The sequence below is a fragment of the Erpetoichthys calabaricus genome, chromosome 3 (genome assembly GCF_900747795.2).
Source record: "Erpetoichthys calabaricus chromosome 3, fErpCal1.3, whole genome shotgun sequence".
Classification (NCBI taxonomy): domain Eukaryota; kingdom Metazoa; phylum Chordata; class Cladistia; order Polypteriformes; family Polypteridae; genus Erpetoichthys; species Erpetoichthys calabaricus.
This window is the reverse complement of record NC_041396.2, coordinates 279,319,883-279,332,187: the sequence shown is the minus strand read 5'-3', so window position 1 is coordinate 279,332,187 and position 12,305 is coordinate 279,319,883. Positions and strand designations below refer to the sequence as shown.

The 12,305-nt window shown below is 39.9% G+C and overlaps 1 protein-coding gene across 2 annotated transcripts in view; it reads left to right on the top strand.

Annotated features, from left to right (window-relative positions):
• Positions 1–12,305, top strand: part of tnk1 (tyrosine kinase, non-receptor, 1) — a 113,112-nt gene that overhangs the window by 58,997 nt on the left and 41,810 nt on the right. For both annotated transcript variants that reach the window (XM_051925231.1, XM_028798424.2), the window contains exons 4-5: positions 8,075–8,236; positions 10,789–10,944. In XM_051925231.1, coding sequence (XP_051781191.1) covers positions 8,075–8,236; positions 10,789–10,944 — 318 coding nt within the window. The remainder of the gene's footprint in view (positions 1–8,074; positions 8,237–10,788; positions 10,945–12,305) is intronic.

Below are 12,305 nucleotides of genomic sequence, written 5' to 3'. Positions count from 1 at the left end.
GATATACATTGTACTGCTCTATGTACAGTATTTGACTTACCTGTCTTAACCATTTGATAGGACTTATTGCTTTTAAATTTTAGGAGAGCCATGCATGAAGTGTAAGCACATTTTTGGTTGCAGCAACTGTACACTCTCAGATTCACAAATGTCATTTTGCTTGTTTCCAGCTCACTTTCTATTGCCTGGCTAGGTGTCTCGTTAATATCCTAATGAAGAACCTTGGTGTTTTTCTTTTAGCTGTGTATGTGATCCCTTTTCCTAATATTTGTCAGGCAATGTAAAGTCTATGACTTAGTGGGAATTATAGTCTTTAGGATTTTTTTTTGGAATGAGACACAACAACATTAGCTCCCATACTAGTTACAGAAATGCTGCAGGCAAAGATGAAACTCTGTGATGTACTCAAAGACATGCAGGAACAGAGTCTGATGTGCTGTCTGTGGAAATTCAGCTCTGTGTAACCTCCTGTTAGGAGAACATTATGTAATATGTGGTAGGATAAGGACAAGAGGTGTGTATTGCCAAAAGAAATCCTATTTATTAAAATAACAAAGCAAGACAGGGAATATGCAATCAAGATTGCTTGATAGGGATCATTAAATTTAAGATTCATTTAATCACTAATGAACATACAACAAATTCATCCACCTATCCAGTTACAAAATCACTTACAGTAATCATATTCACTGTTGCAGGGATGGGGCTGGAGAATATTCTGCCGCATGAAGTAAGCAATAAGACAGGAACCTACAATGGGTGGGCCCAACAATGCAACTCCTCAAAGCATATTCAAAGAATTCTCTCTGCTTACAACCAAGAATTAAGTGCCTCTGTTATACAGAAAGAGAATATGGCCAAATGTGCATTTTAAGAATTTTCAGCCAGTCTTTTTGCTTCATAGCATGCACATTTAGGAATATGGGAAAGCTGTTAAAAAGAAGCATTCTGAATTCATCTTCTGCTGCTGGAGGTTAAACATCCTCATTATTATTAGATTAAATCTTTTCCAATACCTCCTCTGGGGATCCTGGCTTTGAGTGTGGGAAATTAACCAAGTAAATAATGTGAATTCAATCTTTGTAAGGATAGGAAATCAGCTCCAAAAATACACTCAAAATAAATGAACATGAATATTATAGTTGTCCATCAGGTGACAGAGCTCGGGGTTGGAGATGTTGAGTCTGAGTCAATCTAACTGGTGAGACTTGTAAAGACAATTGAAGACAGTGGTCACATTGGCACTGCTCAGTACACCCATTTACCAAACAGTAATTGGCACACAAGTTCACAGCTGGCAAGAAGTCTAGGCTTAAACAGTCGACCACCATGCTGTCACTCATGTAACTAGGAATAAGCAGCATCACCATTGTAGTAGTTTGCATCCTAATTCTAGGGCAGTAAGTCCAGTCATTCTTAATGCAAACCTGCTTTGTCCAATTCAGGCTCACAAGGAAGGGAGCCTACCTCAGGTAACACCTTTGTTGTCTCCTGAATTTACACAGGGTATTTACATGTCACAGTTTAATCAAAAGTTTTAGCATTTAGCTTTTGCTTTTTACTTTCTCATATATGAAGTATAGGGAAAGTATTGGAATCTTCCAAAAATTTGATTTTGAGATTTTGATTAATCTCGAGGTTACAGACCTCCCTAAGTCCGAAAATAAAATTTTTGGAATTCTGTGTGTGTGTGTGTGTGTAAACCGGAAGTGGTACTTTACCTGAAACGTTTCCCCAAAAATATTTAAAAATTTGATAATTTCACATCACCACACAAAGCACCACATTCTAAGCATTTTTTATCTGTTTGCATTTTGTCGAAAAAAGACTGTTTTTTGAGATAATCCCAATTTCCGTTTGACGTTCAAATGGTAATACATACATATATGAGAACGTTTTTGCTTTAAATAAATGAAATTATGTGAATAAGTATTACATTACACACATTACTAAAGTCTCTTATTTTCACCCACTTCCATTTACTAAAAGTGATAATTTACCTGAATTGTTTGCCAAAATAAAATTATCATGGCAAATTTTTTATTCATGTATCAGCAGAGTCTGATTTATTCAACTTTACTTTTCTAATAATTGTTGATTATTAATTTGATTTGATTTGTTGTTGATGGTTCTTTAATGTACATAATATAAAAATATAATCACTGTCTTGCAGTTTACTCCTAAAATATCCATAAAATGTATTATTATTATTATTATTACGAGAAAGTCGAGGGGAGACCACTCCCAATTTTTTCTATATGTTACTGTTGTACTGAATTCAATAGCTGAGTAACAAAAACATAGAAACATTATAGAAAGGAACTCATACATAGCCAGAATAAAAACATTAAAGCTCAGCACATCATCGATTTTTTGAGAGTACAGTAAATTCAAATTCAATAACCAAGTCATAACCAGAAAAGTTTATTCCAAAATTGCAAAATTATTTTGCAACTAAGTTCAGATGATGTTTAATATACAAGACCATTTTTTGTAAAACATGATGTCATGGATCACATGGCATGTACGTCACGTGCCTAGCAATCACATAGCATTTTAGGAGGCTGACACAGAAAATGAGGGCATTGAAATGAAACTGGTTTTCAGTCATCTCAGTAATCAGTTTGATTCATCTGGAATTAACTAACATCATTTTTTTAGTTGTTTAGAACTGTTATACTTATTCTGGCAAATACATTTTGTATTTTGGCTTTGGTGCAGCTGCTGTCATTTGCTGTTGATCCTTGTATGATTAAGTCTGTGTTGTTTATTGTTGCCATGCTGGTTGCCAGTCATGTGAACTAGAAGTCATGTGACATGCTATGTCATCACTCCACTATTTAAGTTTTCTGTGCACAGACTGACACATCCAAGCATTTGAATTCTCTTCTGAATGATAATGACTTTTATTCAGAGTGGGCTAAGAATTTTGAGGTTGAGATTGAACTTTATGGAACACAGTGTATATTTAACCTGTGATTCTGGGGTGAAGTTCCTGTCTTTTACCAGTTGGTTCTGTTTGGTTTTTTTTTGCCTGTTTCTGTTAGGTTTGTCTTCCCTTTTTTTCTTTTTTTACTTGCTGATCCCTCTAGACATATTTTTTTTTGAGATGTCACCAATAAAAATGTCATACAAAATTTTGATAAAATAATATTACACATATAACAGATAAAAAAAATTATATATTTAGCAGTAAAAATAATAAATGACATTATATAAACCTGTCAGTTAATTTTTCCTGTTCCTGTGTGACGATGACATCACCATTCAGTGACTTTGAATTTGTGATTGCAATGATGCCTCATATCATCACTATGGTGCACGTTGTATGAGAAAGCTTATGATATCACGGGGGTCTTGTGGTTTTGTTGGCCATGTTAAAGCCTAAGCCATATCCTCTCTTGTCTAAACTTTATTTCAAAGGTGAGCTCTTTTATTTAACTTGAGGAAAGTGGTTTCCTTGGCAAGACAGCATTTGATTTTTTAATTTTCATTTTTACTCTACTTTTGTTTATTAATTCAAGTGTGCTTGTTTTAGACTTTTACGTATCAAACCTTGTTCTTGTTTTTACTCTAATTGATTTGCACACAAAAGGACCCTGTCTCACTCTTTTAAAAATCTGACCTTTTCTGTCCACTTTTATGAAAGATAGAATTACTAAGGACAGCAGCACTGGTGTGTATTTGGGGGTTGTGACTATTGACAGATTTATAGACATTTCTGTACCAGAGAAAATAAGCTGCATTTTACAGCGGGGCCATAATGGAAAATAGTTTTCTTCTTCATGTCACAGCTATTACTAATTACATAATCCTTCCAGAGAGCACACACCAAAAATTAAGGGATGGAAAAACAAAATAGTCAAAAAAAAAAGAAAGAAAGAAAGCACTTAGCTTGACATTAAATGCTGAGTTAACATCTTTAAACAAATAGATGTTAAGGCACAGGAAGGTAGCACATCATCAGAATGAGAGTCTCTGGTCTGACAGGACCATGGACGAATTTCATCTGTGACTTAGCTCTTGCCTCTCCATCTGTGGCCAGGTGGCTTGGTTTGAAAAACATCCAAAGGCTACATGGATCAATGAATTCCAGAAGGACTCAAATTTTAAACCATTATGAGAGACAGATAGTATGCAGACACTGTTAATTGCACTTTTTATGAACTTTTAAAACATGAGCTACAGAAATCAAATCAGTAAATAAACCGATTTCACTAAACTCTCCTATTCTTTCTGTAAGTTCTATTGGTTATATCAGAGGTTCCCAAACTCGGTCCTGGGGACTCACTGTGGCTGCAGGTTTTTGTTCCAAACAGATTCACAATTGGTGATAATAATCGATCTCATTTAATTAGCTGGTCTTTTTTACTCTTCTCTTATTTTGCATTCAGAAAAACAACAGTATGGTTTTTACATTTATAAGACATTTAGAAATATTTCTATTTTTTCCTAAAGCTATAAATGCTTAACTCTCTTTTGTTGTTTTCCTATTATTTTCACCTTTTCCTGTGTAGTTTGCTCCCTTCATTTAACCCTAATAGTGACAGTTAACAACCAGCAGAGCAGACACCCAGGATGATGAAAGCAGCAATGACTTCAGTGTCAGACCTGCTAATTAGTAAATAATCAATTAAATAACCATAACACCTGGAAAAGCAGAATGAAAATTAGGTTGAAAATACTATTAACAACTAAAAAAAATACATATTCCCCATATAACTGCTTATTACATTTTAATAAAAATCTACCAAACTTAGTTTCTAATTTCTACATTGATTCCAAAGCACAGAAAGTGGGAAATAATGACTCACTTAATTAGGCTAAGAGTCCAATAAAAACGGAAGTTGGTTAGAACAAAAACCTGCAGCCATAGTGGGTCCCCAGAACCGAGTTTGGGAACCACTGGGTTATGTGAAACATCTTGTGATTGAGCTATGACTTACTCTTGTTGTGTAATTTTCAATAAATGTTTACATATGAAAGGCGCTTGTCTTACAGCTTACAGACTGTTCTCAAAAGTGCATTCATATTTTAGTACAACATAATATATTTTTTACATGAGTAAATATAATAAGTTAAATATATGAGCACATATGAAAATATTACAAAAGTTACATATACATGTCTGTGTAACCATTTAAAAAGCATAAATTACAGTGAAGAACAAATTATTTATTATTATTATTATTTATTATTTATTATTGTGCAGTTCATAAGCCAGTGCTTATGCAGTGTAACTCGGGAACTGCAGGTCTGACATTGTGGTCAGCAACACAGGAGCGCCACAAGGGACTGTACTTTCCCTGGTCCTTTTCAGCCTATATACATCAGACTTCCAATACAACTCGGAGTCCTGCCACGTGCAAAAGTTCGCTGACAACACTGCTATTATGGGCTGCATCAGGAAGTGGCAGGAGGAGGAGTATAGGAACCTAATCAAGGACTTTGTTAAATGATGCGACTCAAACCACCTACACCTGAACACCAGCAAAACCAAGGAGCTGGTGGTGGATTTTAAGAGGCCCAGGCCCCTCCTGGACCCTGTGATCATCAGAGGTGACTGTGTGCAGAGAGTGCAGACCTATAAAAACCTGGGAGTGCAGCTGGATGATAAGCTGGACTGGACTGCCAATACTGATGCTCTGTGCAAGAGAGGACAGAGCCGGCTATACTTCCTTAGAAGGCTGGCGTCCTTCAACATCTACAATAAGATGCTGCAGATTTCTATCAGATGGTTGTGGCGAGCGCCCTCTTCTATGCGGTGGTGTGCTGGGGAGGCAGCATAAAGAAGAAGGACGCCTCACGACTAGACAAACTGGTGAGGAAGGCAGGCTCTATTGTAGGCATGGAGCTGAACAGTTTAACATTCATGGCAGAGCAATGGGCGCTGAGCAGGCTCCTGTCAATTATGGAGAATCCACTGCATCCACTAAACAGTGTCATCTCCAGACAGAAAAGCAGCTTCAGCGACAGACTGCTGTCACTGTCCTGCTCCACTGACAGACTTGAGGAGATCGTTCCTCCCCCAAACTATGCGACTCTTCAATTCCACTTGGGGGGTTGGGGGGGTAAGCGTTAACATTATTCAAAGTTATTGTCTGTTTTTACCTACATTTTTATTACTCTTTAATTTAATATTGTTTTTTTTTTTTTGTATCAGTATGCTGCTGCTGGAGTATGTGAATTTCCCCTTGGGATTAATAAAGTATCTCTATCTCTATCTCTCTCTCTCTCTCTCTCTCTCACCACCTGAAGTGTAAAGTGATTACTGTGTGCAGAAGCTGCGTGTTGAATTACTTTTACTCTATTAATGCATAATGAAGAGAACCATTGAGAAAAGATTTACAGTAAGCTAGGCAAAAGCTGACAAAGATATGACAACATCCATCTTATAGAGAGAGGAATGGGTAGAGTCTGATGATACGATTACTCAAATCGGAGTCTTGACTGACACACAAATCCGTGACTCAGAATTCTGGCTTCTGTCAAGTAAAATGCAGAGGCTTTTTCAGACAACAATAAGATAGATGATTCATACTATCTAGTATTCAGGTTGCACTGTATATGGCTAGAAGTAATATTCATGTAGACTTGGATGTCTTCAGCAAATTAATAGATCATAAGGCAATTTTGACAAACACATAGGGACTACGCACAGAATCGTTACAGACATTACAGATCACAGACAATAAGGAAGTGAATTCACCATTAAAGAAGACAACAGACATAGGAAATGTCAATGGGTAATCCTCCATAACCCATCGGGTGGTTCACAAGTGGGCGTTATGATCAAACATATCAAAGGAGCAGTAAGACTAAAGAGAAGGAGAACAGAAATCGGCATTCAAGGGGAATTAATTCATGTGTTGGGGCCGAGTTTCAAATTAGAAAGATTCAAAGCAATGACCAGTAGGTATCTCTCAAATGAGCTGGGAAGAAACAAGACAGTTAAAGGTTGGGAAACCAATGATAGTTTTCAGATGTGGTGAATGTTAGACAGAATTAACAGCCTGTTGTTTTTTTTTCCTTCAACTAAAGGATAGCTTGTAACAGTCTGAGTGCAACATGAACTGAGCCACGGTGGTTAACACTGAGGACTTACATACTTCCATCATTCTGATTTTGAATCTTGTGCTTCAGGAAGTTTGCACATTCTCACTTTGGCATTCCACATATTCTTCCACATTTCAAAAGATCTTCATGTTAGTTTAACTGGAGACTGTCCTGTAATGGACAGGTATGCTGTCATGGGCATTTTCCTGTCTTCTGCCCAATGATCCCAGGTTGGTCCTAACCTGTTCCTCCAAAAAAAACCCTTAACTGGATTAAGCAGGTTTGAGACTGTTATGTTATATAAATATAAGGTATAAAACCTCACTTGGTTGGTGCCTTGCGCTTAATGCTGCAGTATCCCTGAATTGGATTTAGTAGGATTGAGACTGTTATGTTATAAAATTAGCTTAAAGGGACAGAAGTGGAAGTGTTTGTAATGAAAGAGACAATGTCAGAATAGCAAGACTTGAGAAGATGGGTAGGCAGTAGACCGAAAATTAAAAAGAAGGTAAACAACATCAAAAATAGTTAAAGAACATTATTTAGGAGAGGCAGAATGGCAAAGGAGAATCAAGGTAGAGCAGATTTGCATTGAAGAGAATTACTGGAAACGAAGGAAATAAGACCATCATCACACCTTAATAGAAAGTGGTAAAATCATGGCAAATTGGTGAAGTTGAGGGATTTGAAAGAGACTAGCTACAGTCTTCCTGTAGCTCATCCAGAGATTTAACTCCTTCATCTACACAGCTGTTGGGCTTGCATTACAGTTGACAACCCTCATTGTCAAAGACCAGAAATGGACTGACAAACTGTGCAATGTGTTTTCTTGATTTAATCTGTCATAATGTCAAGATCATCTTCATTATAAAGGTGTGTGTGTGATTTTTGAAATGTAAACTTCAATATATGTAACTATTATTGGATTATTTTTCCCAAGCAAAAAATGTAAAAAGCCTTGTCGTTTAGTAATAGCATTGTGATCGCATTGTTCTCATTTGCTTTGTCTCCATTACAGGTTTTCAGCGGACGCGAACAAGCATCATCTGCTAACACTGAACCTGAACGCAGTATGACCTGCCTCATCCAGGACAGTGAATTGACCCTGTATGAGAAACTCGGCAGTGGCTCATTTGGTGTGGTCAAGAGGGGAGAGTGGAGGAGTGCATCAGGGAAAATGGTAACTATCATTAAGCCAGGATCCTCAGCCTTTAGAATTTTGCAGCCCACTAAACTGTCTGGTTAATCTGTTGCCAAAATCAGTTTGAATATATGTATATTTTAGTTTATTTTCGCATATATGATTATTATTATAGTGATTACTTTTACTCACCTGTGAGCAGAAAAATCTTATCATCTTAATCAGTTCAATTAAACTAAATATTGTGTTTTGAGTTCCTCCACAGAAATTATCACTCTGAGCTATGGCATAAGAAGATAAAAACCAATTCAAAATTTCAGCCAGCACTAGTAAATGTCTATCTGCACCTTCTTCTCCTTCACCTTCTGTTAGCTTGCATTGCATCTCATTATGGTCTGGTTGCCGGTTAAGGAAAATCAAGTCCGTTAAAATTAAGGCAAAAAGTATATTCTGGTAGCAGCAGTAATTGTTAACTAATTAAGAATGTGCCAGGAATTAAAACCTGTAATCCTAACCCTAACCCCTATCTTCCATCCATCCATCCATTGTCTCCTGCTTATCCGAGGTCGGGTCGCGGGGGCAGCAGCTTGAGCAGAGATGCCCAGACTTCCCTCTCCCCGGCCACTTCTTCTAGCTCTTCCGGGAGAATCCCAAGGCGTTCCCAGGCCAGTCGAGAGACATAGTCCCTCCAACGTGTCCTGGGTCTTCCCTGGGGCCTCCTCCCGGTTGGACGTGCCCGGAACACCTCACCAGGGAGGCATCCAGGAGGCATCCTGATCAGATGCCCAAGCCACCTCATCTGACTCCTCTCGATGCGGAGGAGCAGCGGCTCTACTCTGAGCCCCTCCCGGATGACTGAGCTTCTCACCCTATCTTTAAGGGAAAGCTCAGACACCCTGCGGAGGAAACTCATTTCAGCCGCTTGTATTCGCGATCTCGTTCTTTCGGTCACTACCCATAGTTCATGACCATAGGTGAGGGTAGGAACATAGATCGACTGGTAAATTGAGAGCTTCGCCTTGCGGCTCAGCTCCTTTTTCACCACGACAGACCGATGCAGCGCCCGCATTACTGCGGATGCCGCACCGATCCGCCTGTCGATCTCACGCTCCATTCTTCCCTCACTCGTGAACAAGATCCCGAGATACTTGAACTCCTCCACTTGAGGCAGGATCTCGCTACCAACCCTGAGAGGGCACTCCACCCTTTTCCGGCTGAGGACCATGGTCTCGGATTTGGAGGTGCTGATTCTCATCCCAGCCGCTTCACACTCGGCTGCGAACCGATCCAGAGAGAGCTGAAGAGCACGGCCTGATGAAGCAAACAGGACAACATCATCTGCAAAAAGCAGTGACCCAATCCTGAGCCCACCAAACCGGACCCCCTCAACGCCCTGGCTGCGCCTAGAAATTCTGTCCATAAAAGTTATGAACAGAATCGGTGACAAAGGGTAGCCCTGGCGGAGTCCAACTCTCACTGGAAACGGGTTCGACTTACTGCCGGCAATGCGGACCAAGCTCTGGCACCGATCGTACAGGGACCGAACAGCCCTTATCAGGGGGGCCGGTACCTCATACTCTCGGAGTACCCCCCACAGGATTCCCCGAGGGACACGGTCGAATGCCTTTTCCAAGTCCACAAAACACATGTAGACTGGTTGGGCAAACTCCCATGCACCCTCCAGGACCCTGCTAAGGGTATAGAGCTGGTCCACTGTTCCGCGACCAGGACGAAAACCACACTGTTCCTCCTGAATCCGAGGCTCGACTATCCGACGGACCCTCCTCTCCAGGACCCCTGAATAGACTTTTCCAGGGAGGCTGAGGAGTGTGATCCCTCTGTAGTTGGAACACACCCTCCGATCCCCCTTCTTAAAGAGGGGGATCACCACCCCGGTCTGCCAATCCAGAGGCACTGTCCCTGATGTCCATGCGATGTTGCAGAGGCGTGTCAACCAAGACAGTCCTACAACATCCAGAGCCTTGAGGAACTCCGGGCGTATCTCATCCACCCCCGGGGCCCTGCCACCAAGGAGTTTTTTGACCACCTCGGTGACCTCAGTCCCAGAGATGGGGGAGCCCACCTCTGAGTCCCCAGGCTCTGCTTCCTCATTGGAAGGCATGTTAATGGGATTGAGGAGGTCTTCGAAGTACTCCCCCCACCGACCCACAACGTCCCGAGTCGAGGTCAGCAGCGCACCATCCCCACCATATACAGTGTTGACACTGCACTGTTTCCCCTTCCTGAGACGCCGGATGGTGGACCAGAATCTCCTCGAAGCCGTCTGAAAGTCGTTCTCCATGGCCTCCCCAAACTCCTCCCACGCCCGAGTTTTTGCCTCAGCAACCACCAAAGCCGCATTCCGCTTGGCCTGCCAGTACCTATCAGCTGCCTCTATCTTAACCGACAGAAAACCTACTCTATCTTTTCTTTAATATCCTTGTTTTACTCAGTGTATGTATCTAGGATCTTCTATCAAATCCTGAGTTTCCATTATAATATGTGTAATTTACTATAATCTGCAATACAAAAAAATGGCCTGCATTTCAAAAATTTTCTTCTGTTATCTTCTAAATCTCTAACATGTCCAGATAAATGTTGCTGTGAAATACCTCATACCTGCGGACACATCAAAAGAAGCAGAAATTCTGAAGGACTTCTTGCAGGAGGTGACAGTAATGCATGCCCTTGACCATCCCAACCTGATCAGACTCTATGGCGTGGTACTGACCCACCCTCTTAAGATGGTATGATAATTTGGTTTACTTTTTCCTTTAGTATAAAGTAGATTTTCTTTTCCTTGTTTCCACTGCCAGTTGGCCTAAAATATTCACAATGTTCCATTTATATTATGTTTAATAGGTTGAAAGTATATATATATATATATATATATATATATATATATATATATATATATATATATATATATATATATATATGGTTGAAATAGTTTACTGTCAGATAATGCAAAGAGTATGTGACACGTGTTGCGCCCTAATTCTGGGCTCATCAGGCGTACACACTCTACTGCACTCCCTCTCGGGAATCGAACCTCGGACATCAGCGCCAGAGGCGAAGCCCCTAGCATTGCGCCACGGCGTGTGGTTCGTTTATTTGACAGCATGTAGATTGGGGTAATTACATTCATGGCATTCGTAGTCTGAATCACAATCTGATTATATGGGTGGTTACCTACCAGGTAACGCTTGTGGTTGGTCAGCAAGTCGGCTAATATCCGCCACGGTGCCCTCTTTCAGTTGCGAGAAGCAGATCATAGAATGGTTGAAATAGTTTACTGTCAAATAATGCAAAGAGTACGCGACACGTGTTTCGCCCTAATTCTGTAGGTTCTGTAGGTAAAGAGGCTTCGCCTCTAGCTCTGACGTCCGAGGTTCAATTCCCCGAGAGAGGGGTGCAGTGAGTGTGTACACATGATGAACCCAGAATTAGGGCGAAACACCCTCCCAATAATAAAGCAGGCCTTGAAGACTTGTGAAGGTAAACTGAATGCAGCAAAATAAATAGAAATCTAAAAGGAAAACCGGATGAGGTCTACATGAACCCTGCACCTTGAGGGAAAATTTGTTTTCCAGTAAGACATCCAAGCAAAAAGCCAAAAACTACACAAGAATGGCTTAAAAACATAAACATTAATGTCTTAGATTGGCTGAGTCAGAGTCCAGATCTCAATGCAATTGAGAATTTGTGACTGGCCTTGGCAAAAGCTGTTCATCCACAATCTCCATGCAACCTGACTGAGCGCTTTTTATATAACTAATTACAACTAATATATAACTAATTTAGACCTCTTTGCAGATATCTTTTTTCATTTTAACATTAAAGAGTGTTTTCTCTTGATCTGAACTAAATCAACTGTGATTCAATGTTGTAAGAATGTGAAAACATCCAAGGTGGGTGGTAAATATTTTTTATAGGCATTGTGTCATCACATTGATGATGTCATCTGGGACAACTTTTGAAAGATGTTGCCATGAAGGCATTCAAGAACATGGGGTCCAAAAATGGCAATGTCCATAAGCAAAACATAATGGTATTGTGACAATTTTAAAGCAAATGAAAAATAATATTTATTGTATAGTGATATGGA